The 27074-nt window shown below is 36.8% G+C and overlaps 4 protein-coding genes across 5 annotated transcripts in view; 2 read left to right on the forward strand and 2 right to left on the reverse strand.

Moving 5' to 3' along the window:
- LOC128676452 (spondin-2-like) overlaps window positions 1–8435 on the forward strand; it is an 8605-nt gene extending 170 nt beyond the window's left edge. Inside the window, exons 2-11 of the mRNA XM_053756576.2 lie at window positions 829–990; window positions 1311–1519; window positions 1846–2037; window positions 2554–2760; window positions 3142–3396; window positions 3522–3699; window positions 3817–3889; window positions 7454–7604; window positions 7880–7976; window positions 8292–8435. Coding sequence (XP_053612551.1) covers window positions 829–990; window positions 1311–1519; window positions 1846–2037; window positions 2554–2760; window positions 3142–3396; window positions 3522–3699; window positions 3817–3889; window positions 7454–7604; window positions 7880–7976; window positions 8292–8308 — 1541 coding nt within the window. The 3' untranslated portion in view covers window positions 8309–8435. The remainder of the gene's footprint in view (window positions 1–828; window positions 991–1310; window positions 1520–1845; window positions 2038–2553; window positions 2761–3141; window positions 3397–3521; window positions 3700–3816; window positions 3890–7453; window positions 7605–7879; window positions 7977–8291) is intronic.
- Window positions 1–13816, reverse strand: part of Ced-12 — a 24928-nt gene extending 11112 nt beyond the window's left edge. Inside the window, exons 1-6 of the mRNA XM_053756550.2 lie at window positions 13581–13816; window positions 12991–13113; window positions 12441–12756; window positions 11742–11874; window positions 11079–11306; window positions 10235–10343 (exon numbers count right to left, since the gene is read on the reverse strand). Of these exons, the coding sequence (XP_053612525.1) occupies window positions 10235–10280 (46 nt within the window). The 5' untranslated portion in view covers window positions 10281–10343; window positions 11079–11306; window positions 11742–11874; ... (1 more) ...; window positions 12991–13113; window positions 13581–13816. The remainder of the gene's footprint in view (window positions 1–10234; window positions 10344–11078; window positions 11307–11741; window positions 11875–12440; window positions 12757–12990; window positions 13114–13580) is intronic.
- A 634-nt stretch (window positions 13817–14450) lies between these two features.
- Window positions 14451–17305, forward strand: Tbcc (Tubulin-binding cofactor C). Of its 2 annotated transcripts, XM_053756585.2 has the most exons (3): window positions 14457–14695; window positions 15415–15508; window positions 15568–17305. In XM_053756585.2, exons 1-3 carry the CDS (start codon window positions 14594–14596, stop codon window positions 16536–16538), a joined length of 1167 nt encoding a protein of 388 aa, XP_053612560.1. In that variant the 5' UTR covers window positions 14457–14593; the 3' UTR covers window positions 16539–17305. The 2 variants fall into 2 exon arrangements, with proteins under 2 accessions (XP_053612559.1, XP_053612560.1); XM_053756584.1 differs by having other exon boundaries at window positions 14451–14588; window positions 15415–17305.
- Window positions 17306–17425: 120 nt separating this feature from the next.
- Window positions 17426–26551, reverse strand: Pgant7 (Polypeptide N-Acetylgalactosaminyltransferase 7). Its single transcript, XM_053756562.2, has 6 exons — window positions 26212–26551; window positions 25012–25168; window positions 23918–24089; window positions 22578–23514; window positions 21857–22007; window positions 17426–21277 (listed from the first exon to the last, which is right to left on the reverse strand). Exons 1-6 carry the CDS (start codon window positions 26396–26398, stop codon window positions 21121–21123), a joined length of 1761 nt encoding a protein of 586 aa, XP_053612537.1. The 5' UTR covers window positions 26399–26551; the 3' UTR covers window positions 17426–21120.
- Between the last annotated feature and the right edge of the window lie 523 nt (window positions 26552–27074).

Raw genomic sequence — 27074 nt, forward strand, 5'->3', positions numbered from 1 at the left:
TTTTTGTAAATACTAAGTACCCAATTAATATCACAGAAGGCTACCCCACGTCGAAGTGCCTTTGTAAGTCGCGGTTTCGACATCCATGGAAAAAATATACCTAATCGTGATTAATTGAAGAATAATTTTGTTTCACCTGTCCGTGATTTTTAAAAAATATATGTTAGGACACCATACAGATTGAGCTAGCCCCAAAGTAAGTTCGAGACTTGTGTTATGGGATGCTAACTCAACGTTACTATATTTTATAACAAATACATATATAGATACATCCAAGAGCCGGGCCAATCGGAAAAAAATCATTTTCCATCATGACCCGACCGGGGATCGAACCCGGGACCTCTCAGTTCAGAGGCAAGCACTTTCCCACTGCGCCACTGAGGTCGTCATGTGTGATGTTGCAACATTTTGTTCTAAACTATTATTTTGTGTAAGAGCGTTTTCCCATTACTCAGTATTGTAATAGCTTCGTCGTGCTCCGGTGTTTTCTATAGGTTTTGACATTGACGTGCATTGCAATGCGTCGAAACTCTTGCGTCGATCCATCGACAGAGCAATGGGTACGGGCTCTAATTAGTTCGTGCAAACTGTAGCACTTAACCATATCACTCACAATCGGCCAAAACGAGCTGGTACGATAAGTAAGATGCGGCCACGATGCGATGAGAGTGATGGTGGTGATGAGAAAATAAAGAAAACTGGACCTAGTATTCATATTCTTAACAGTTGAAGAAATAACAGAAAAAACTTTTCGATGAGAGAGATGAGTCATAGATTTCTAAAAAAATGGTCGTCAAATAAGCACAACGTTACCATAATTCGGTCTAGGTATTGGTCTGTTCTGCCTGTCGCTGCTGAAGTCGAGTCGGTGTGACGAGGAAGCCTGCGGCCCGAGTCGGTGGAGGACGCCAGCGCTGCCTCCAGACAACAGATTCCTCATCACTGTCAACACTTTAGGAGACAAATACATACCCAACCAACAGCACGAAGGTAAACATTCCGCAAGACAATAACTCTTATCCGGTTAAGGTGTCCATGGGATGCAGTGGCTTTACCAAAAACAACATCAAACCCAGATTATGAATAACACAAAACATTATGAAATTGAGTTTGTTTTGTTGTCCTTATAATGATTATTCCGAAATTATCCTGTCGGAGATAAGAAAATTGTTAATTGTAACCACAACCTTCGAAAAAAAAAAACGATGAAATGAATTTTGTTTAGAATCGGAATTTGTCCTCACTCCAAAAATAGATAAAATTCTTATGATAGCAAATCCAAAACCAATAGACAACCTCATTCTTTTCAGTATTGCTCCAATCGCGCAACAAAGGCGATACGTTCATAGCATTCACGATATCATTACTTGGTGACAAAGAGGAGAACCCCAGGAACCAACGCAGGCCCAAGTCCCTACTACCTGGCCAGTTGTACCCCGCGGGGGAGGACATTGTGGTCCAGAAGAATTGCAACAACACACTTATAGAAGCCGATATACGACCTAAGAGTGCTGTTAAGGTACGGAATTAAATTTAAAACATAGTTAACTATAACCTAGCATAGGAATTTAGCAAAATTTCCACTGCGACCAACTAATCCGACCAACTGAAACAGATCAAAAGCAGGTTGTGCAATCCGTCCGTCAAAAATTCAGGATTTCAGGCTAAAGAAACGCCAACAGCCTAAGGGATACGTACATACTACAACTAAGTATGTAAAAGAGGAGAAAAGGTAGGAAAGCGGAGCCTGGGCTCCGACAGGTTTAGGGCTGAGGAAGTCATCAAGAAAACTCTCAAATGAGAGAGAGAGACATTACAATACAAACAAGCAATGAGGTTTTCCAGGCACTATGGGTAGCGCCAGCAAAAGGCAACAAATGCGTGACAATCTACGCGGTGGTGGCGGTGATGGTGGACGTGTGGTACAGCCATGAGGGCCCGCTGTCCAGGAAGGTCTGCGAGAACGAGCGCAAGGCCGAGGACATGCAGCCGCACGAGAACAACAACTGCCAGGCCTGCGAGGAGGCCAGGTATCAGGTAAAAAACAGCCCACACTAAGCTTGTACATAAGCCTTTATGGACACAAACACAGAAACGAGCAGAGTACACAAAAAAACAGGCTTATATCTGTGAAAAGCCAGTACAAATATTTGCTGGGAATCGGACGTCATTATACTGAATATAGTCGTGAATAAAAATAAACTAACAAAAGGATAATAAAGCAGAGATATTTAGAAATATGGAATACCCGAACGAACTGCGCTCAAATCGGCAGATATACCTACAGTATAGAGTAAGCGAGAAAGAGAGAAATCTCTACAGAATATAAACTGAAGGTATAGTTTAGGTATATTTTCGGCCTTATAATTATATCCCCTGATAACTCCCTCAGAATCATCACGATAATTTTTGTTCTTGTAAACTGACAAGACTACATGGTCTTGAAGGATATTCTCTTAGAAACTGAACCACTATCAATATCGGTTGGGAGTTGGCAAACATCACTCGACTTTCCATACACGATCAACATTGCTATGAAGAACATGCTTTTAGATGTTGTTCATGGGCATGTGGTCGCCCAACACGCACCCCCTGATGTTCCCGGAGTCAGTGCACCTGGCGCGGTTCAGCGACGTGGTGGGGGCCTCCCACAACCAGAACTTTAACCTGTTCAAATACAACTCTGAAGCCACGCCCGGACTAAAGATGTTGGCAGAGCAGGGGAACACCACAACCTTGGAGATGGAGATTCAGGAAGATGTGAGCATTTTAGTTAAATTATTTAGTTTGTTCGTCGTACTTTCCATTTGATAGGTATATCGGTCGCCTGTTGTTTGTTTCCTCCATTGTTGTGAGAATAAAATGCAACCAACGAATATCTTGTTAGATATACATACAGGTCATATCACAATAAAAGATAAATACCTAAGAAAACTAGTACCCCGGTACAAAATTTTATGACGTGGGTATGGTCAGTTTTCGTTATTGCCATGTATTTGAGTAGATAGGAGGCCATGTTGTCAGTGGCGTTGCACAGGTACATGCATGGGCAGTTAGAGGGGCATGCAGCATTCTTGCTGCAACCATCTTATTCTATATTGCTTGCTTTGAAAGTATTCTAAAATTCAAAATTGCTTCCAGCTGGGCCAAAACGTACGAACGCTAATCAGAGCCACAGGCCCTCACAACACATCTTCCACAACCGTGTCAAGTTTCCGCGTAAGCCCAGAGAAGCATGTGGTGTCCATTGCCACGGCGCTTCTGCCGTCTCCTGATTGGTTCCTGGGCGTTTCCAATCTAGAGCTCTGCGATGTGAGGACCAATCAATGGGCGCCCAATGTCACCCTGAACCTGTACCCTTTAGACGCTGGGACTGACAGTGGGCTGAATTTTGAAGTAAGTAGCTCGTTACTATTTATTGCAATTAAGTAGAAGAAGTTAGCTCATATATAAAAATGAAAGATGTTAATCTAAAGAGATAAAAAGGCATCTGAAAACAACATTATTCAAATCCTTTTCAGTCGTCAAACGAAGAGACGTTGCCGCACCATCCTATATCGTCAGCCAACATCGCAAACGTGCCTCAAGACAAGATGAAACCGTTCGCTCGTCTCCGATTCACTCTGATCCGAACCTACACTAAACCCAAATGCTTGGACGTGACTACCACAACTGAGGGTGAAAAAGGTGATGGTGGCGGTAAGATTAAGTTTCTAATAGAAAACGACGCTACTTCTATCCAAGATTTAACTAAAACTTTGATGATATATTTTGATGTCTATATATTGATCAAGTAAAAACTCCATATTTTGACAGATATAAATGAAGTTGTCCCATCGTCCGTTGACCGAGAAGATGTTCCTAGGTGGAGAGAAACCACACCTAAAAGGTGAGGAGTCCGAGTAACAACCAGTGGATCCGTTTCAAAGACGAGAACTACTGAGCAGTCTACTCAGTAGTCCTCATCTTGTCAATGTAAAATATGTTTACAAAGGACACCTTAAAGCTCATTTTCTAATGATCGTCATCGGGCCACGGGGAAGCGGTTAATGCTATGCTCACAACAGTTTATTGAACAGATTAATTTATTTGACCATCACCGCTTCTTATCTTGCTATCTCGTTTATATCGGCTGCCTCTTCAGCTGTTAAGACTAAGTACGCTTTTCTACAATTTTTTCTCCACTTCGCATGGTCCGACCGTCATGGCATCCGTAGTTCTCAGACCATTGGCACGCATATCGTTTTTGACATCAAGCCATCTAATTTATCACCACCGTTTCGTAAATTATATTAATCAAACTAATTTAATGTTAGTTATTATTTTATTACGAGCGACTGACTAAACCGACAATAATAATAATAATAAGCCCGCAGGGCAGCTTGTGGCGAGCTGTTGGGGAGTAGCGACCCCACGGACCTGAGTGCTCCCAGGGGAGGCCCCTGTTCCTCACCTCCGCCTTCCTTCCCCAAGGTCGGAGTGGAAACCGAGAGGTAACAGGACCCCTACCTCTGGCTTGCCTTCACCGGCCGGCCAGAGTGGAGTCGCGAGAGCTATATGCTCGAAGGGTGGAAGTGTAAAATGTCATAACGCCGGGGGCGTCTGACTGGATCACCATGATTTCGCGCCCCGCAGACTCACCTCTCTACACCCTTAGCCGCCCACGCCAATGTTGCCCCTTTGTCGCCAATCGCGGCGACTGATTTGAGGGGCCCATCCAGTGAGCGGCGAGTCACCACCTGCCACTGAATAGTCAGTTATCATGATTATGGCAGGTGACCGAACTCTTTGCAATAGCCCATTCTTAGTTCATCCAAATTTCATTCTATAGACCAGTACTTCTATCCATTATTCTGCAATAGTTCACACTCCCGCCGAGACCTGCTCATGGTCATATCATTTTATTGATATATCCGCGAGAGGGTTTTGGCGGGAGACCTACACAACATCAAAACTCTCCAAAGGGCCTCTACGTGTTGGATCCATATCCCCACGCAAGCCTCTCAAAGGACCGGACTTAGTGCCGTGAATTCCAAAAGAGGAGAAACATAATAATAATAATAATAATATATATCTTTATTTTTCTCCACAAAAAACAACTTAAATATAACATAATTTATATGTACAAGCACAATACAATTAACAAGGAGATTGTGGAGAACTGGTGCCCGTGCTAGGTATCCGAAGAACCTGTATTACGGGCCACCAGGTCTCACCCATGAAATTAAGGACTATGCAAACAGGTCTAAATGTAAATAAAAGTCAGAAAACACTTTATGATAAAAATTGTGGAGTGTACACGTGTACGATACATCCTACGTATATAATATAATAACAATAGTTTTAAATTAGGAAACCACAACAAATAAATCCTCTGTTTCGTCATAGGTGAGTGCTTGTAACCACTGAAACAACACTTTTTTACAGTTAAATTTGTTAAGTTCATAAATGGGTATCTGTGCGTGAATTTTTTTATATAGAAAAGGTCCAAGATAGAAAAGGAAACTTTTAATAAATTGAGTTTGCACTGTGGGAAGAGTGATCCGAAGTCTACTATGTCTAAGCAAGGGTTGAGGAATATAGGGGAGTCGGGTATGTTGCTGAATTACGACGGCATGTATAAAGAGCTGTCTTACTGTAAGCACTCCACAAAGTTTGTAAAGCTCAGTCGTGGGAAAAAGAAATGGCTTGAAAGTGCAGACTTTCAGGACAGCCCTCTGGGCTCTTTCGACCTTGATAAGATGGGATTTAGCCGCACCGCCCCATGAAGAGATGCAATATGCAATGATAGATTGACATAAGGCCAAGTAAGTCATACGCAATACCTCTGCGCTTGCTACAGTACGAAGTTTTTTGAACACGTAAATGAGTTTCCTGATACGACTGGACAGCAATGTAATGTGAGGGACAAAAGTAAGATGTTGGTCAATTGTAACGCCAAGATATTTAGTCGAGCTTCTATTTTCCAGTCTGGGACAATTACAGGAGTTGTCATAACATTGAGAAGACCCATTGCAATGTGAAATCAGATAGTGTTCGCTAGGATTTGGTCGATTTACGTTTCTTATAGTAAAGGCAATGTAGTTGGTTTTACTGACGTTTAGTGTCAAAAAATTGTCGTGAAGCCATTCCTGTACTCGGTTGAAGCCCATTTGTGCTGCTTTGAAAGTATCAGTCCATGTTACTCCCGTAAAAATGAGTGCTGTGTCGTCTGCGAATGACACCACTCTACCATTTTGAAGAAGAAGATTGCATAATTCGTTCATGTAGACTAGGAACAAACATGGACCCAAGATACTTCCTTGCGGGACTCCGTAGTACACTTTGAGATCTGAACTAAAGAACGAACCTATCTTTACGCGTTGGGTACGATCAGTTAAGTAGTCTTTAAGTAGTTCCAGCTGTACTCCTCTAATACCCACATTCTCCAACTTGGTTATGAGTAATGGAATTGACACTGTATCGAAGGCCTTTTTGAAGTCTAAGAACATAACAATACATTTTAGGTTGGAATCTAGCGCCCTAGATACACTGTTGACAACGGTTTCGACGGCTTGAGAAGTTGATTTGCACGAACGGAAGCCAAATTGGTTTGCGGATAAAAGGGTATTACGCTCAAGGTAGTCCATTAAGGCTTTGTGTATGACACGCTCCAGTATTTTAGAAAGCGCAGTTAGAATACTAATAGGACGAAAATTATCGACAACATCGTTATCACCAGATTTGTGTATTGGATGGACTACTGCAATTTTAAGAGAGCTGGGAAAAATGCCTTGGTTAATACATAAATTACAGATGTGAGCAATAGCAGAAGTGAAATATTTTTTGTACATTTTAAGAATTTTTGAAGAAATATTATCCCAGCCTGGCGCAGCGTCTGTCCTCAAGGAATCTATAGTAACGCTTATATCGTCGTCGTCGATGTTGGTTAACACGAAAGAAAAAGGGGTAGATAAAGGCTTAGAAGAAGCAGAATTTGGAGTGATTTGCAATGCAAGAGTCTTCCCAATGCCAGAGAAGTACTCATTAACATGATTCACAGATTGTGCAGGAGTAGATTTAACAGATAGTAAGGTTTCAGATTGATTATTATGTTTATTCATATCGGTTGCTCTTTTGATTGCTTCCCATAATTTTTTAGAGCTTGAGCCAGCTTTACGTATTTCATTACTATCATATAATTTTTTTAATTTTTTTACTAAATTGCATAGATAATTCCTATATCTTTTGTACGTAAGTTTAAGCGATTCATTATTTGGGTCTAGTTTTAGGCTTCTATGCATGTTATCTCGATTTCGCATGCATCTGACCAAACCTGGTGTGATCCAGGGTTTTAAGGCACGTTTACGGCATGAAGTGAGTTTAACTTTGGAACTTGAATTGATACAATGAGTAAACCGTCTGAAATAAAGCTATATAGATTTAATACCCAACATCAGCTTTTACGTTCCAGCGATGAAGTAGAAACAGAGGAGTCAACCGAGCCTTCGTTGCCCCCCCAGTGCCAGAGCGCGCTGAGCGCGTGGACGGCGTGGCAGCCCTGCGCCGGCCGCTGTGCGGGCGGCCGCATCTCCGGCATGGCCTTCCGCTACCGAGAGTTCAGGGTGACTTTGATAACTTACTACCACTCACGAATTTGAAGCGAAATATGGGAATACTAGATGTTGCCTGGGGCTTGGCTCCCATGGAAATTTCGAGATAAATCATAGCCTATAGAAATCTTGGATAATGTACCTTTCTAATGGTGAAAGAATTTTTGAATTTAATTCGGTAGTTTCGCAGTTTACCCGCCTCAAACATACAAGCTAACAAACTCTTTATAATAAAAATATAAATTTCGCTGTAACCACCGAAAATAAATACAATATATCACTTACAGAATCGCAAATCGGAGAAGGAATGCTTCGACTTGGTACCCATCACATACTACACTGACTACAAAGAATGCGTAGAAGACTGTTCTGAAACAACCACAGGTAAGCGACATCACTGTACGAGTGCTTATAGTTTCCTAACTAGAAGGTGTAAAAAAAGGTCGTGTGAACGCAATGACGTGTTAGCCTAGGTGTTTTAGGTTTCTTCTTCTTGGCCTTATCCCACTCATGTGGGGTCGGCACAGTATGCAAGTTCCTTCCATTTCGTTCTGTCATTTGCCATATCCATTGACACTCCTTTCCTGTTCATACTATCCTTGACACACTCCATCCATATCTTCTTAAGTTCTTAGGTGGTTTACGTTTCATGAACCAATAAATATAATTTTTATTTAAATGAAATAATTATTGTTACAGAATTAGTGGAAGAGTAGCACAGAAAAATGGAACAAATATTTTTTTTCTGAACAAATATTTTTCTCGGAAATTCTATGATAAATGTATTTGACTGCTATTAAATAGAAAAAAGACTAAGTATATTTGAAAATACTTTGTTTTATTCTGTTGATGTACTTACCAATTTTCAGATACGTGGAAATCACTTCATCTACCAGTACACGTCTATTCTACAAAATCATTCATTATGTATTTATTATGCTTTATTAAAAAAAAAAATGAAAACACGCCAGGTGTGTTCTCTTCAACACGCTAGGCATTTTTCCATCGAGATGGTAAAATATTAACCTACCAGAGTTTGTAAGGAGTTGAGGATCACCTCAATCCTTCGTTTTTGGTTGACCACTTTACTGAAAAGAAAAGAAAGGTAAACCCAATAGACTTGCCATCTCTCTCTCATCTCCGCATGATTCCGGGTGCGTTCGGGGACATGACGCAGCGAAGCTCAGCGTAAAATAAGTCCTAAAATTTATAGATTCGGCTGCGATTTTACAATCGACCGCCTTCCCGACATCAACCCTTTCTAGACAATGTGTGTTATAGTCGCCTCGTACGACAACTACGAGAAGAGGCCTATTCCAGGGCGAAACTACACGCCATATCCACAAGTCATATGAATGAATGAACGATTTATTTGAACAACTCAACGTACACAAGCTATACAGGTATCTCTCTTCTAAAGCATGACCACACAAACAGACAATGAAAAAAGAAATTATACTTACAACATGTATATTTAAACAGCCACTAATATTTCTTAGCGACATTGTATTCTATATTGTGTTTGGACAAACAGTGGGCCGCCAGCAACTTCCTTTCGTGAAAACTGCGTTCGCAATACGGACATTTATGCCGTCGCACACCGGTGTGCACCGCACTATGGACTCTCAATTGAGAATTAGTTACGAAATCTTTGGAACACTCAGTACATTTGAACCGACGGATGCCTCTGTGGCGCTCTATGTGAATCTTAAGCTCATTCTTCTTTTTCAATCTCTTCCCACAAATATCACATGGAAATGGCCTTTCTCCTGTATGAAAAAACTCGTGTTCTTTAAGAAGAACCGGGTGATAGAATGCTTTCGAACATATTTTGCAGACGCAGTCTTTCTTTCTTGCCACCAATTTGAGATGGTGTTGCAGACGGTATTTATTTTTGTAGGTTATGCCACAATGCTCACACTTTACCGAGTCGTTCTTGTGGACTGTATTCAAGTGTAGCTAAAATAACATCTTAAATGAGTTCATAGAATTCGCATAGAATATATCCGTCGTATATATCCACATATACCCGTCGCGAATAAATAACAAATACTAGGTTAATTATTAATTATTGTTATATTTATTTATTACTAGCGAAACGAAGCCAACATAAGATTTGCCAATCTTGTGTTGGCTTCGTTTTTCGCTATAAATAGGGTTTAGGCGAAGGTAGGTGAATTTCACGAGCGTTTGAACGCGGCGTGTAGCGTTTCATTAGTGTCCGACAGATTTTTTAAATAAAGAACCCTTTTAAAATTTTAAACATATAAAATTAACATTGTAACAGTAACTTTACTTAATAAACACTAATGAGAGCCCGCGGCGGCGTTCAAAACGTTCGGGAAATACAGATGTGGAGAGGATCGCACAGAAATTCAGACAGACACACGCGATAGGCGGACCTATTTTTATAATATGTAAGATTTGATATAAATAAAAATAGTTATTTATTGACGTTCATGTCAGATCTAAAAACACACAGACTTTCCAATTTCAATTAACCTAAACTTATCAATATTTAAACATTGTGACCGGCGGCTCGATCTATGGAAGACAAAAGCGCCTGCCTTTGCCCAACAGTCCCATTGTTGGCAAGGGCAGGCCTTTTCACTTAAACAGGCTAAAAAAGGTATAGCACCTACCGTTAAATGCGTGTTTCGTTTGAACGCACTGCCACAGGTGTGGCATATATATGTCGTCACGCCAGCCACCTCTTTTAAGTGGGTTATTAGTTCATTCCGAAATAGGTACCTGAAAGATGAATGAAAATATCAAGACAAGAAAGTTGGTGTAAGTTAATTTCAATAGTATTGAAAGTAAATTTTGAAAAGTAATCGGCGAAATAAAACATCAGCCGAGATTGCACAAGATTATTATATTTTGTTGAGAGTGAAAAACGTATTCAGTATTCAGCCTAGACGGAAGGAGCCAGAAGTCAAGATGACATTTTTATTTTTATTTTAGATTGCGACCATATTAGTCCAACAAATTTCTCACGGGATCTCTATGTCCTTATCTATACTAGGATGCGAATGAGTAGATAAATGCTGGCGTGTGGTTCCGTACAAATCACATTCTCATATTTCTCATTCATCTATACTATTATTATAAAGAGGTAAGCGTTTGTGAGTTTGTATGTTTGAGGTGGGTAATCTCAGAAACTACCGAACCGATTTCAAAAAATATTTCACCATTAGAAAGGTATATTATCCAAGATTGCTATAGGCTATATTTTATCTCAAAATTCCCACGGGAGCGAAGCCCCGGGCAACATCTAGTTCATAATATTGCGATTGTCGTAAATAACATTTTTCACATACGATTTAATGAATGGAAGTTATTTAGCTATTTTGCGAGATTGAGTAACTAAAATACACATCCAAACTGTAGTTAAATAGGAAATACCCCGAATTAAAATATTTGATTTCTAGAAAAACGACAGACAGTACTAAATTAAAGAAAATAAAACTGTTATTAACCACTCACTCTTTCCCGCAATGATCACATATATATTTATTAACATTTCCATGTTTCAGTATGTTGTGTTTCCGCAAAGTTTTATACTTTTTGAAAGTCATGTCACACAATCGACACCAACCCCCGTCTTTGCCCAAGTGCTCCGATCTGTAGTGAAACTGAAGTCGTTTGAGGCAATAGAATCTTCTGTTACATTCACAGCATATGACATAGTTTCCTTTGGGAAAGTGTTCGTATCTGTAATGATAGGTACTATAACAATAATGGCAAGCCCTTCTGGCATGATAGGGACCAATAATGTGAGTTTCTTTCGATATTTCGCTAATTAGCAGTGGTCGTTCCAAAATGCCAGTAGTTTATAATTTGATGTGACAAAGTAGATTTGATGTGATTAGAAACAATAACGGCAAGCCAATCTGGCATGATAGGGACAAACACTGTTCAAATGAGTTTCTTTCGGCATTTCTTCTCAGCAGTGGTCGTTCCGAAATGCCAGTAGTTTGTAGCTTGTGAGAAATAACTATAAATATAAAAATTGACGGGAAAAAGTGCCTGTGAAGGTCTAATTTCTGAATAAATGATTTTAATTTTAATTTGATAGGTATTTCTCACAGTGAACTTGTCAACCGAAAATAAAATTGTAATACAAATAACAGACATTCTATACTTTACCTATGGATGATCATATCACTAAAATCGTATCCCTCATAGTTGCAATTTTTACATGAAAATTCATTTTTTACTCTATGGTCTCTCAGATGTTCAGTTGTTGCTTTTAAATCAGTTGAAATAAAGTCACATAAACCTTTAAATAAAACAGGGATGTTATACCTATTTTGTTAAATGTAACTTGAGTCCTATGACAGCAGGATCAACCCGATACATTCGACATGAGGACGACAGATGCAGATGTGTTATTTTCATAAATATTTGAAATCTGTCATAGGGCTCAAGTTCTGTAACTTGTAACTCTCTTATAGATATATAATATTTTTTCTTATTAGGCCTAGAATATAGTTGCCCAGCAGTGGGACATAACCACAAGCTAGAAAAAAAAGGGCTGGAATTAGTAGGCTTATTCCCAATAATCTATACTATTATTATAAAGAGGTAAGCGTTTGTGAGTTTGTATGTTTGAGGCGGGTAACCTCCGAAACTACTGAACCGATTTCAAAAATCATTTCACCATTAGACAGCTACATTATCCAAGATTGCTATAGGCTATATTTTGTCTCAAAATCCCAAGGGAGTGAAGCCTCGGGCAACATCTAGTAATTTATAAGAGTGTGAAAGTGAGGTATAAGCTGTTTATTAAATTCATCGAAATAATCTATGAATTTGACACCAACAAACCACACAAAGAAAACTTACCACAGTGATGTATGTTACACTTCAAGTCTGTCTCTTCTTTATCTTTCTTAGATTTCCTATTATATTTCCTACGACTGCTTGTTATTTTTTGTTTAGAATTTTTAATTTTACTAAGGACAATATTATTTACAGTTTCGTCCTCAATCGTTTCATCATATTCATAACTTACATTGTCTTCAAAGAGGACATTTATTGTATTTATATTTGGATCAATGTCATCAGATTTTACTGGTATATTTTCCTGATCAACTGTCTCTTCCTTAACTAAAGATTCATCAAATTCTTCTTTCACTTTGTGATCTTCTGAGTAACATTTCTGAAGAAATAAAATGGTTATAACAAGGGCCATTCAGTACCTCACATGTTAATGGTGAAAATAGATTTGGCTAACAAATGCAAACAATATAAAACTCAGTTCTAATCCCTTTCTTTTATAAATACAGATTTCTAAATCCCAGTTTTTACCACTGGGATTTATAAATTCATATTTATGAAAGAAAATATGAACTGCATGGTTGGTCAAAAAATTTATAGAATTAATAAAACTCACCATATCACTGATGGTCTTCCAATACTGGTGAGAATCATGGCACTTTTTCTTGAAATTCACAAATTCTTTCATAAATTCAGCACATTTTAGACATAATTTTCTAGGTTCATCATTTTCATTAAGCTGCAATATAATTTCAATTGATATTCAAATTATCATTTGTAAGATGACTTCATGCTTAGGTCCTGACCTAAGCATGAACGTCTCCTGAGACGTCTGTGCATAGGAAAGCTGACGTCAAAAAATCGTAGTTGTTTCCAGTACTATACGAAGGTGCAACAAACATATTTTTTTTTTACTAGGTACTACTATTATTGTTTGTCATCACTTCTTGGTAAAATGGCGGAAAACCGCACTGGATCGAGAGTTATAGAAGCAGAAAAGAGAGGCTTTTACGCAGCAGCACTATACAATTTAGGCTTGTAAAAAACTTGGTGTCCGAAGCATTCCTACAGCGTCGACAGTGCTTCGCCTTCTCCGTCGGTCCTGGGCTATCCGCTTCACTTCAGGTCATCATACTCTTTATTATTTATCAGGTCAAACTATATAGGTAAGGGTAAAGTAAAATCATGTGGGTAATAAGTACTTACTGTTAACCCAAAGCAGTACTCATATTGCTCCAGCCAGTTATTACCAGTTTTTAAAAGAACAAACTCAGAAAAAATGGTATGCAGACAAACGCGACAGGCGTTTTTAACACCTCGGTTTTCTATCGTTCCAGACATTATCTATTTAAAAAAATGTATACTAAATTAAAAAATACTACTACCCAGGTACAATACAATCAACAGCTGAAGTTACATTTGCCCCCATTGCCCCTGACATCCACATTTTGTAATGACATTTTGATTTGTACATGAATTTGACAATATTTTTTTTTATTTATAAGCTCTAGCATTTTCAATGACATATCCACGGTCCAGTTATACCTACTTACTATTTCCATGGATTTCGCAACCGCGACTGTATGATTTTGTCTTTGGTTTAAGGTGACTTAGTATCATTAGTTCAATCAAGAAATGAAATGAGTGACAAACGTGATTTATCTTGTCTTTGACGTGACATTATTCATGATAAATCTCATGGGAATATTTTATTACAAATAATCCCAACCAAAATTAAATATTTCTTTTGTCCCACTTTATTATGTTGACAAAAAAACCAGTACCTGCACGAAAACGTATCATTGGAAGTACGTTGAAAGCTGTGTTTATCGCAGAAACTTGTGCTATTGCTGTGTCCTACGGTCTTTACTTCAAACTCAACACCGATAGAGGTAAGGTTCCTTTCTTTTCGTAATATTGAAATGTTCGAATTACGTTTTTTGCTTTTTATATTTAGTACCTATTTGTTAAGATTTAACGATGTAACCATCAATAGATATGGACTTACTTTTGGATACCTTATTGAAGGAATTATCTATTTATACAATAATTTCTCTTTCATATTACCTGTTTCAGAATTTCGACTGTATATGTTCAAAAACCACAACTGGGTCTTGGACGGTTATTACAGTCTCGGTGAGAGACTGGGTGGACTCAAAACACGTGAGCTCGACTACAAAGTGTGGACTAACGAAGGAAAAATATAAAAACTTGGTGAGATGAGTATAGCGATTAGGGCCTCGTTTTGGGTGCTGACCTTCGGAGGCATCGGTTGGGCATTGTTCAAGGTGGTCAAACCTGATGATGAGCTACTTAAAGAGGTCATTATCCAAACTATTTTTATGTAGTGGTGTTCTAGGGTCAGCGTTGCCAGTTTTTTTTTTGGCAAAGCAGGGTTTTGATACTGAATGGGTAAAAGAGTTGTATTATTCAGTCAAACACTTTCTGGACATGATAGAAAAGACAACAGTTAAATAGTTTTCTTTGTATAATTTCATTAAAAAAACAATACTTAGTTGAATTTAATTGAACAATTAAATTAGCTATTTTATAGATTTACAATACATGCATGTTGATGCATATGTATGTTGATGTATGGTGATTGATTCTGACTGCAAAGGGACAGTGCTATCTCTACTCAATCAGTAAAATCAAGACGTCCAGCCAAAATTGGGATGTCTGGCAACGCTGTCTAGGGTTGTCATTTTGTTGACATATTTTGAAATACTGTGCCTAATTGGGTTATTCAACCGATATTATTAACAATAAGAAAGTTACTTTCTCATGCACATTATTTCATAATTGTGTTGTAACTAACTCAGCATGCATCATCCCATTTAAAAAAAAGCTGCAATGGTGTGTCCTGTTGGGATTAAATTGTAAGTTTTTTTCAAGTTGGCATCAATTGTTTTCAATTTATTAAAAATCATTTTCAACTCATCATGGTTTGATCCATTTTGCCCATATTTTTTTGGAAATTAATATGACTTCATCATTTTTGTTATCTCTCCAAAAGTAATTTAGTAATTTCATTTTTCAGTTTGACAAGGGGTCTAAAAATACAGATACTAGAAAATTCTCCCGTGATACCATATCAATCATAAAAGAAGCTGCTGATCTTAATTCTGAAACTAGTAAGAAAATTGATGAGTTATTAAAAAGGGGAAAATGAATGACAAAAGTAGTGTTATAGAGAGGCTTAGCAAACGAGACGCACAGAGATTAGAGAAACTTCAGAAAGCCCAAAAAGCGAGGGAAGAGGTTAATGTTAGCAATGAGAATGAGGATTATTTTGCAGGCTCCTTTAGAGTTAAATCGGAGTATATTGAGGACTTATTATCACAAATTCCAACTTTAGAAACTTGTGCGCTCCCCTCCCATTTTGATAACATCAAGAGAGAAGTCAACGACCTCCAGAAACATGTAGTGACCTCATCTTTCTTCCTAAAGGAGTTTAACATGCGCAAGTATTTAGGAATAGTACAGAGTTTGCAGACAAAATGTTATGAACTAGAAGAAAGGTATGTACCACGCAAAAAGTTTGGTTTCACTAGAAAGAAGCTAACTAACACACACAGTGATAAGCAGAACGCTGATGAGACTGACTGCGCTGGGAAAAAAGGAACCAATAAGTGGGATAAAAATTTGTTTGGTCTTGACTCTAAAGAAAATTCTGTTTTGATGCTTGAAAATGATGAATTGTTTCAAAGGGATGTCGCCTTGCGTAATCTCAAGAACTGTACAGTGGGGCTGAAAGGCGTCATGGGTACTTTGCACTTAACTAATTTAGAGAATTGCGTCATACTCTCTGGGCCTGTTACGACATCAGTTTTTGTTGAAAAATGTACTAATTGCAAGATAGTAGCTGCATGTCAACAACTGCGTATGCACACCTCCAGTAAATGCGATGTATATTTGCATGTGACAAGTAAAGGTATCGTGGAAGACTGTACAGATATCAGGACGGCTCCATACAATTTGTACTATGAGGATTTGGAGAAGCACTTCAATATGTCTTCACTAGATAGAACTGTGAACAACTGGGACCAATTGGATGATTTCAATTGGCTGGCTCCTGACATACCTTCTCCTTATTGGTCAACTTTGGATGCATCACAAAGAATTGCAAATTGGAATGAATGGTGGAATAGATTACCATCATAATCCAAGTAGTTTGATTCTGGCGTTTAACTCAGTGCTGCCTTCCAACACAGCCAATATTGTATGTCATGAGATTTGGCTCAGAAAAAATATTGTCAGTAACATTCTTGTGGCGAGGATGTCAAATACACTTTGTATTGATTTTCCGTCATTTGATGAATATTTAATTATATTCTCATACAAGCATGAACCATAGTAAGTTAAGCGCTAGATCAAAGAATCCTCATAGTGTGATAAACAAGAAATTCCATGTTTAATCATGTAAAATAACGCAAATAAATTAGCCTTTACTGAACAAATTGCTAATGTTAACAACTTGCCCTCTTGTTCATATATAATTAATGTTTTGTTTTTCTGTCAATAGTCTAATATTGTGGTGAACGAAATAGGGACAAAACATTTTAACTATGTTTTAACTTTTTTATGAATAAGAGGGTTAATCATTAACTTTTTTAAAAGTTGCTCTAATCAAACAAGTGCCCTTGCCTTTATAAAGTTTGCATTTTAATTTAGCTTAACAAGCAATGTACAATGTAATATTTACTAGTGTGTGGTTAGGAACGATGATTCACATATATATACATACCTTATTTACACATAAACGTTTGTTTATAGATTAGTGAGGATTTTGGTTCTGAAAAATGCACTAGTAAAAATTACCTAGAAAATATATAAAAAGAACTAAATTCGTTTAAATGCTTAGTTAATACAATATGGTAGCATTTACTAAAATTGTAAATTATGTAATAAACATTATATACCAGAAAAAATGTTTTTGTTTTTCAATCTGCCTATATTATACGAAACTGAGTTATAGGTAGGTGCCTATATAACTTTCAGTCTGAATACGTAACGCATGTAGTAACAAGGTCAGTGCAATAAAAATACAATTCAACAATAAATAGTTTATTTCTATTATTGAAATACATATGATAACATTGCTGTCGAAAACATCACAGTAATTTTCCATACAGAAAAAATAAACCTTACGTTTTTAGGCATTTTTGGACGATGAAACTTTATAGTACAATCAATATAGTAACATCAGATTGTAACAAATAATATAAAAAATCGCATCAAATTCATTCAGTACTGTAGGGTCGTGGGTTTTTCATTCATTCATTCAGTAGTGTACGGATGAGTGGACAATCACGCAGACAGATATAAAGAAAATGTCTTACAATTTTTTCATTCATTCAGTAGTGTAGTGTCAGATATAAAGAAAATGTCTAACAATTTTTTCTTAAAACTAGATTGTCGATGACTGTACTATAACTTCAGCAAATCCCAATTTTGATGTGTATTATTCTGGTCAGCCTTCACACTTATTTTTAATTTACATGATAATGACTATACACACTAAAAGGGCCTTATTTACTAAACTATTCATATATCAGAAATGAAGACACGCGAACAAACGGTCTAAATGCAAGACATATTACAATTTTAGAAAATCTATAAATCCAGGCTTTGTAAATCAACCGTTACTAACCACAAACTTTTATTATCACATTTTTAGGAGTTATTGCGTTGCATGTAAATGTTCCTCTTTTGAACACACTTTGGAAGATTATTGAGCAATCCAATGTTTTTACGGAAGATATAACCAAATGGTTGATATAATTAATACTTTCCATATTTATATCTCAAAATCACATTTCACATTCACACTTAGTTGCAGATTTTAATATTTTCAGTATATTTCTTAGTTTAATAATTAAAAGCGTTACCTAGTTGGTCTCTACTTTTACTAGGGCCTAATAAGGTTACAAAGCCTTAAACAATAGGTAGGTACCGGTAGGTATCTAACGTTGGCCGCAAAAATATTTGAAGATAGTAAAAAAAATTAAACGTTGTCTAATTTTAAATTCGAAAACAACGTCACAAAATAATCTTTTATTTTTTTAATTATATTTTTTCCTTGGAAACAAGCCCTCACATAAAATCTATTAATAAATTAAAAACGAAAATTAGCACAATTTATTTTATCGGGAGATATTAATTAGATACAGTATCAGGGATAGACAGAGAGAGCTAAGAATCGTATCAAAATCTGTTCAGCTGCCACGCCTGCCACAAGTGTACCTACAATTAGTGCACAAATTGTCTGTATATTTCAAATATTCTCTCATAATAGGATCGTAACGTCAAAGATTCCTAACAGCACAGTTTATTAAGAATATAAAACATATGCAGACACACGTGTAATAATATAAATAAATCATTAAATTTAGCAGTTTCTACAATAAGTGTAGGGGTGTAACAAAAAGTTGTCGTCAAACATAAACATACTCGACAATATGGCAATTTATTCGTCTCACATTTTATACATATTATTTTATATTAGGTACATATTTTTGCAACACCTCTATAAAGCAATGGATACATGGATGTAATTTCATATAGGCACCGTGGAATAAAAAAAAAATACTTATGTATAATTTCATAAAAGTTTAAATGCAATAATTAAGTCTGGCAAGTGAGCATTTTAAATCTGGTCTGAGTAAATGAATACATTTAGCCTGTTATTCTTGGTCTCTTTATTACAAAGAGTGAAATCTCCAAACTTCAAGACACACGCATCAGTTTAAACAGCTGCTAGTGTATTATAAAATACATACAACTTAAACTTTTTTTATATAAATAACGGGGTAAAAGTATAGATCACTAAACAATATCATAGTAGGTAAAAATTAATCTAGAAGGTTAAAATTAGAAGTTTTCGTTGTATAGTTTTAAATTAATCCCAAAGGTAAAAAAAGTTGTTAAATTAGCCCAGGATAAACTATATTATATATAGTCAACTTTAATTTAAAAATATAAGCTTTTGTAAAAATTAGGTAGGTAGGTACTGAAGTAATAACTTAAATTGATTTGCTATTTTCCAAAACGATTTTAAACATGAAATGAAGTCTATAGGTTTTTTTTGTATTCTTTTAAATCATCATCGTGAAGTAAAAGATGACACGATAGAAAAAATGCCAATAAATAAATCTACTGTGCAGGCAAACCATAGACACGTCAGGTGTCTTCTTTTGTGCATTGTAATACGATTGAATCCCTTGCTTCTGGGGCATTAGCAATGTTTATGGATTGATATAAGGGTGGACTATGCCTCATGACACACTCGGTCTTCGTAGTGATGGATGCTTGAGAAATTATAAAATGAGTTTTTACACGACCATTCAAATAAAGGAAAGCTTCCCCGGGGCAAATGTTTCTTTAGTTTCATTTTAAGATTCTGTTTGTTTCACTATATTAATAAATAATATTATCGCGTTGCAAAATTTTGCCTATACACTATTCTGAGATAACTAATTTCTCAATAAAGAGGAATGTGTACATACTATAATAAGTACAAAAATAGCCAATGATGCTATCAATATATCATTCTTTTTACAAATGTACAATATTCATTACTTAGTACCTGGCTATCATTAAATGTCTAAGGCAAATAATGATTAACATAACAAAATGTCTAAATTGGCCAGTCGGCTTTTCAGTTCAGAAAGAACGAATTATGAAAGGAAAAAATTTAAAAAAAACATACATGTAAAAATAATTTGTTATTATTACAACAAAATTTAATCTCTTAAGACATACGTACATATCGAAAAGAAATTTGTGAACTCAGTGGGAATGTATGGAATAAATTATCTTTATTAAAAGTGCGGCCACGGATTTTTTTTATAACTGGATCATTACCATCTGTCAATTTTCTTAAGGAAGGAATCATTTCCAAAATCATGAAATTGACATTACCACAGCACATATTAATGATTTCAAAGTCAGATAGTAAAACTATTTGTTGTCTTTGTTAAAATTTTAAAAATGGTAATGACAGGGCAGATGCAGCGGTCGACACGCTCGGAGAAACACCCAACTGCCAATTTTTAATATATACCTAAAGTATATATATAGTTTAGTACGCCGTCGCATTCGCATGCGGCAGTGAACTGTAAATTGTATGGCAGAACTTATGTCTCATACTAGAACTAGCTGATTTTGAACATTTATATACGTGTCCAAATGTGTGAAAATCGCTTCCGCATAAGGAAAGCGTCAGTTTTTGTCGCATATTATTTTATATTTAGTTAAGATATGAGATAAACGTTTGTTTTTCTGAAAGATAAACTTGATCGTAAATAAAAAAAAAAGTCATCACGCTTCATTGAAAAAAAAAATCGATTTTTACTATCTTTTTGTTATTAAGTGATATCTTTCAGAAAAATAAAAGAGGCATATTAAAGCTCATAGCACCCTAACGCTCGAGTGAGCGTTAGGGTGCAAGTCCACTTAATCAACAAGGCAATCCAAAATACTCGTATTCTAAAATGTAGTTTAACGTAAATTAAATTGTGACATACGAAACAAAAAATCGAATGTGGTCATTGGAATTCAATGAGAGTTTTCAAGATCCCCAAGATTGCGCTAATAAAATTATATTTACAGGTAATTGTCAGAAAGTAAAACTGTCATTCATTTGACAATGATCGAAAGTGTCAAACCTAGCAACCAATGGCATCACAGCACAGGTGCTGACATCTGGTGTTTCTTTTGAAAACCCTCATTTAAAAAAGGAAGCTCATTTTGACCATTTCGACGAATTGTGTGTGATGGTCCATTTCTGGTAGGTGTTGTTGGGGTCGCACGGGGCCAGGCCCAGGGTCCTCGTGTGGGCCTGCAGAGTGAGGCAGTAGCCGTGCAAACGATGAACCAGTTGAGAATTCGTCTTCTCGTATCTGGTATTGAAAACGGAAAGTTGCGCTGAATTTTTCGTTTATTTCACACGAAATATTCCACTTAAATTACAAGGCAACAATCTTTTCATTTTATTGTCCTTAGCATAATTACGTCCAGTGATTTGTGTAATTAAATCACCTTGTTGCCTTGTTTTTGTGAAATTTCCGGTCCGAGGTGATTTAAGTACACCGACTCAGTGGACTCAAAACACCTGGGTGAAATAGCCAGGTAATTTGAGTGGAATAATTCTTTCACACCACTTTGGCAAATTGGATTGTGAGCATAACACATTCAATAGTTATGAAAAAGCTGCAAGTTTACCAAATAAAATGCATAAAGTGTAAAAAAACACATGCATCAGTGGTAAGAAATGTTATTATTAACTTGAAACTTCACACAAACGATCTACACAAGTTATCACAAATCTCACCACTTCATATGTATAATGAAGAAGCTATAAGTTTATAAAACAAAATTAATATAAAGGCTGACGTCCACAGTCCGTCAATTGTGCCGAGCCCGCAGATAAATCTGTAAGTTTCACATTTCAAATAAAATAAATATATATAAAGTCTGACCTCCACGGCCCGTCGACAGTGCCGAGCCTGCAGATGGCCTGCTTGAGCGCGTCCACGTCGCCCTCCACGCAGCGCTCGCCCGCGCCCAGCTGCCCGGCCTCGCTCAGCCGGAACAGCTGGCTGTGGCCCGCGCCGTGGCACGCTGACGTACCTTAGTCATTCAACAATACCTATATTTAGTTCGTTACTGTTGCCGCTCATGTCTGAATAGATGAAGCCAAACTAATCATGAGTTTGGCTGAGTTATGGGAAGAAAAATATTTTAAGTGACTCACAAAGCGTGTAAAAGTAGCAAGGGACGAAGACCGGCGTAAAAAAAGTCCTGTGACGGTCTAATTTCTAATTAAATGCTTTGACTATGTGTGTTGATGACAACACAGCGGACCACCCGCGCGCCACACATCACACGTCACATTCCAGTGACACATTACTCGTCCGATCGCGCTCCGGCCGATACGTACCGCGTTCGATTTAACCGTCCGAATACGAACCTTTGTATTTTATCATTAATAATTACCATATTACATACAGTCCATTACCGAAGTTTCCTTTATATCATCGCGTTAGGGATCCCTCTGTATCTATCAGCATACGGGCACCTGTCGCAACACTATGACTTATTTTTTGTATCAGAAGTGGAACTGATTTCGTAATAAACCTAATCAGAACACCTTCAAACTTCAGTCAGTTAATTAAGATAGTGATAATACATACAACTCACCTATATACGCCGGCGCGGCCTTCCCCATAGTGTCCAGACAAAGCCCGGTGGCTTGATTCTTCACCATTCCCCAATAAATGTTCTTCGGCAATTTGGGGAACTTGTCATAAACATCGTACGCCACGTTCTCCATGTACCACGAAAAATCCTTACACTGCAATTTGTTCTTCAGTGCCAACTGAGCGGTTATATCCCCCATATCTAAGAACCTAGCCGTCGGCTCTCGAGTATAGAAATATTCCTTATGTTCCTCATCGAACCACGTCTCAATAACTCTCTTGTAGTTGATCGTGATCAAAGAACCTTTCCGGTTCTTTGCTAAGTCGCCGAAGGAGTAGGGCATGAATGCTCTATACACATGCCCGACTCTAGAACAAGGCACCCATTCAATACTTCCGCCGCATTGCCATATTTTGAAACTCAATTCGAAGTTCTCCCCGCCCCACACTAGCAAACCGGGATCGTACGCGCCAATTTCAAGGAAATACTGTCTATTTATCGCGAACAAGCCACCGGCATGCGTCGGACTTTTGTACGGCTCCGATTTGTATTTATGCAAACTGCTTTCTCTTTCAGGAACTTCGTTTTCTTTATACAGCATTCCCCATTCAAAAATTCCTCTGTAATTCGTGCCGTGTTGGTACACAGGTCTGTATTCAAACGTCTTATGGTCTATGCCGTCAATGACTGGCACCGTCATGATTCTGTAGTCCCTGTAAATGGGGGCGAGGAGTGGGGGGAGCCAGTTGACGTTGACTTCGCAGTGGGCGTCGAGGAAGACGATGACGTCACCGGTTGCTTCTTGCGCCCCGCGTGACCTAGTGCGGATCAGACCCTCGCGTTGGGCGTTCCTAATCAGTCTCACTTTCCCTTTCCAACGTTTGATATAGTTGTCGAGGTTGCGACCCAAGTTCTCTTTGTCAGAATAGTCATCCACCTGAGGTGTGTGAAATGAAGTGAATACATAACTAGGGTTAACTAATATACTAGCATAAAGCAGCTTATGACTTTCTCCAGCGATCTCCGCAACAAAAATCATATCAATCCATAAGACTTGAAAGAAAGACAAATAGACGCTTTCACATTTATAATTTAGTTAGTATAAGTATGAATTTAGAGCGAGAACTATACACATAGTGTGTGCTGATGCTGACTACTGGTGCTAGATGGTCGAAGATTAGTCGTTAAAAGTTATTTTATATGCTTTTAGGCGATTTAAATATAATCTAAAGTCAATGACTAAGAAAGAACAGCTAATTAATCTTCTTAGCTTGTCTGTGAGAGAGAAAACTCTTGGCTCAGTGTAGACATGATGCTGTATAAAAAAAAAATTATATTACCAATACAACTTCATGCAGTATGTTGGGCGGCGAGCGGTCGATGACTGTGTGCACGGTGCGCATCAACACGGAGAAGCCTTCGTTGTGGAACACGATGATGACGGACGTGGTCGGCAGCTCCGTCGGGTAGTGCCAGTACTTACACTCGTCCAGGCGAGTGTCCGGGATTGTTCTAAAGAAATATATATGCAATAAAAATAAATTTAAATACAATGGTACACATTTGTGTTAACACTTTCTTCATGTCTATAGACTTTGACGATCTAGGTGGCGCAGTGGTAAAGTTCTTGCCGCTGAACCGAGAGGTCCCGGGTTCGAATCCCGGTTGGGTCATGATGGAAAACGATCTCTTTCTGATTGGCCCTTTCTCTTGGATGTTTATCTATATATATATTTGTTATAAATTTATAATATAATAAAGATATTTAGGATACCTAGTCTAATATTATAAAGAGAAAAGATTTTTTTTTTGTTTTTAATCAATAAACTTAGAAACTACTGGGCCAACTTTTTTATTATGGATATACTAAACCATCTCATGACAGAATAATTTTTTATAGCATCATTAAATAAATAAATATATTGGGACAAATCACACAGATTGAGCTAGCCCCAAAGTAAGTTCGAGACTTGTATTATGGGATACTACGTCAACGATACTATATTTTATAATAAATACATATATAGATAAACAAGAAGAACAAGAACCTAACCACTGCGCCATCGAGGTTGTCATTATTATTGTAATTTTCTATTTGGTCCTTTAGGTTTGATTGTCAAACTTCTTCTCGTTAGCTACTTAACTGGGTAAATAATTATATAGGTAGATAAAGGTATTTCAGTAATTTAAGTTTTTTTTTTCTCATTAAAGTAGGTATATGAAAGTAAATGCTTAGAAATCAATTTTTAACTAGAAAAATCGGTAACGTCATAGCACATTACATTCCATGCAATTTTATATTTTGACATTAGAAAAAGTATCTGATTTGATTATTACAGTTGGGAAGTACTTGCCAATTGTTAACTTTTGTAAGATGTGTAATGATTAAATAAATAAAAAACCCACAATCAACACAGTAGACATAAATACCAACCTGTTCATAGCAATGTCATCAGAAGCGGCAATGTTCATGCCATATATACTTTCAGATTCAGATATGTCGTTATCACGGCCCGACATGTGATACGGCTTGCCACCCTGCCCTGGGCCCTTCCCCACCACTACATTCTTTGGTTCAAAGTTACCAAGATCTGAAATATAATAGACAGTAACATTGGATATTAAAAAATTATATATTTAAAATTATTTATTAATCTTCACAATCTTTCAATAAAAATGTTCATAAATATAATTATGTACCTATATTATTATTTTTTTATAGCTGTCCCACTGCTGGGCAAAGGCATATTATGTTAAAATGTGAATGCTAGAAAATGGTGACAAACATTTTCAAATATAATAATAGTTATAAATAAGTTGTAACAAATTAAATAGGTTGGGCACAATTTTTTTTCCCTCTTTGTAAGTACAAAGTATTTATAAATAAGTATTTAATTTGTAATGTATCCTTTGTACTTTGTACTTATATAGTAGTTACCTATTGGATAATTTTTATAACAAAGGGATAAGATCTCAAGCAACTGAAACTCTTTCAAATCCTGACTAGCCATTAATATAATGCTTCATATTTTACTATTCCTTAAATTTGAAATTTCGCGGTTACATTGAGTAAGGAGAAAGACAGCATATCTTTCATCTCCATAAGAGTTGTTCCCTAGGGAAATTCACTTGGACATAGCCATGGTTAAATCCTAGTATAAAATAAGTATCTAGGCAAGTGTTTGGGTATCCACTATCATTTGTAATTGCATTTGATTGGATTGATGAATCGTAAAGATTCATTTTCATACTTACATAAAACCAATAGTGTGTGTGAAACAATTTAATATTCTTGACCAGATTATATGCCTACATGAATGTTTTGTAGTTTGAATATAAACAAAGATAAGTGAAGATTAAAAAAGCACTTACCTGTATTTTTCACAAACTTTAAAAGAGATTGTGAAAAATAATATTCTACAAAATAAAAAGAATGTTATCTATAAAAAAGGTTTATACAATATGTATATTTACTTTTAGAATTGGTATTTAGTTATAAAAGTTCACACATTGACGGATTTATGAAACGTGTACACGCCGGCAAAATTATATTAGGCCGAATAACAGTAGTATACTTGGTGCTAGTAAAATATCATAACAAAGTTTTGACATTTTAATTATGATTGTTCCTTACCTGTTTTTAACTGCGGATAAACACCCGGATGAGATTTGTATGAGGAGGAAACATATTCAGACAAAATGGGTTTGAGTTCTTCTTTCTCACTAGTCCATCTATTTACAGCATACAATAAAAGTAATATAACAGCACACGCCGCAGCGATACGAATTATACGGCCACGTCTGACGTTTGTTATTCTCATTTTAATTATTTTTCAAACACTAAACAAACAATAATTAAGTTGTAAAATGCAATTTTGTTGTCTGACTTGAGTTCTGTCGGTGAAAGAAAAATTACAAACACCACAAAACAGGTTACTCAGTCGCTCACTGACACTCACTCACACGTCAGCGTCCGTCACATAGGTACATTTGTATGCGTGCGTAGGTAGGTACTTAAAGGGTATAATAGTACGCAAAGTTCAGCGCAGATGGCACTACTGGTACAACTAAGGTACACAAACATTGCCAAATTGTAAAAAAGCGCCAATTTTCAATATTGTTGCAGATTTACGACAAAAAATACCTTCTACGCAATCGTGATGCGAGTTTAAAGGAAAAAGAAAGGATTTAGTGGATTATCCTGAAAATAATAACACTGGGTTATATTCTGCATTATGAGGTCAACTGTGGTTATAAACTGATATAAATTTGATTTTGACTGAAGATCTTACCTGTATGAAGTAGTATTTTAATAAATCTTCACGTGTAAAGTGTTCCGAGCTTCTTTTCGACCGTTTACTCGAAAATTCTACAGCGTGAGGCGTATCCCATAGTTTTCGAAGTTTTTTTATCTTATGGAAAACGATTTTTCCCAATCTATCGGCACCTGAATATGCTATATTGTTGTATATTTTCACAAACGAATGTTTACATAAT

The sequence above is a fragment of the Plodia interpunctella genome, chromosome 16 (assembly GCF_027563975.2).
Source record: "Plodia interpunctella isolate USDA-ARS_2022_Savannah chromosome 16, ilPloInte3.2, whole genome shotgun sequence".
NCBI lineage: Eukaryota > Metazoa > Arthropoda > Insecta > Lepidoptera > Pyralidae > Plodia > Plodia interpunctella.

Coding starts and splice junctions, on each gene's coding strand:
- Pgant7 (XM_053756562.2), bottom strand. CDS start 26,398: ATGAGAATAACAAACGTCAGACGTGGCCGTATAATTCGTATCGCTGCG. Junction 25,169..26,211: donor TTATCCGCAGTTAAAAACAG/GTAAGGAACAAT, acceptor ATTATATTTCAG/ATCTTGGTAACTTTGAACCA. Junction 22,008..22,577: donor GGCCGCGCCGGCGTATATAG/GTGAGTTGTATG, acceptor TGAATGACTAAG/GTACGTCAGCGTGCCACGGC.
- Tbcc (XM_053756585.2), top strand. CDS start 14,594: ATGAGTATAGCGATTAGGGCCTCGTTTTGGGTGCTGACCTTCGGAGGC. Junction 14,696..15,414: donor ATGATGAGCTACTTAAAGAG/GTCATTATCCAA, acceptor TTCATTTTTCAG/TTTGACAAGGGGTCTAAAAA. Junction 15,509..15,567: donor TGATCTTAATTCTGAAACTA/GTAAGAAAATTG, acceptor GTAGTGTTATAG/AGAGGCTTAGCAAACGAGAC.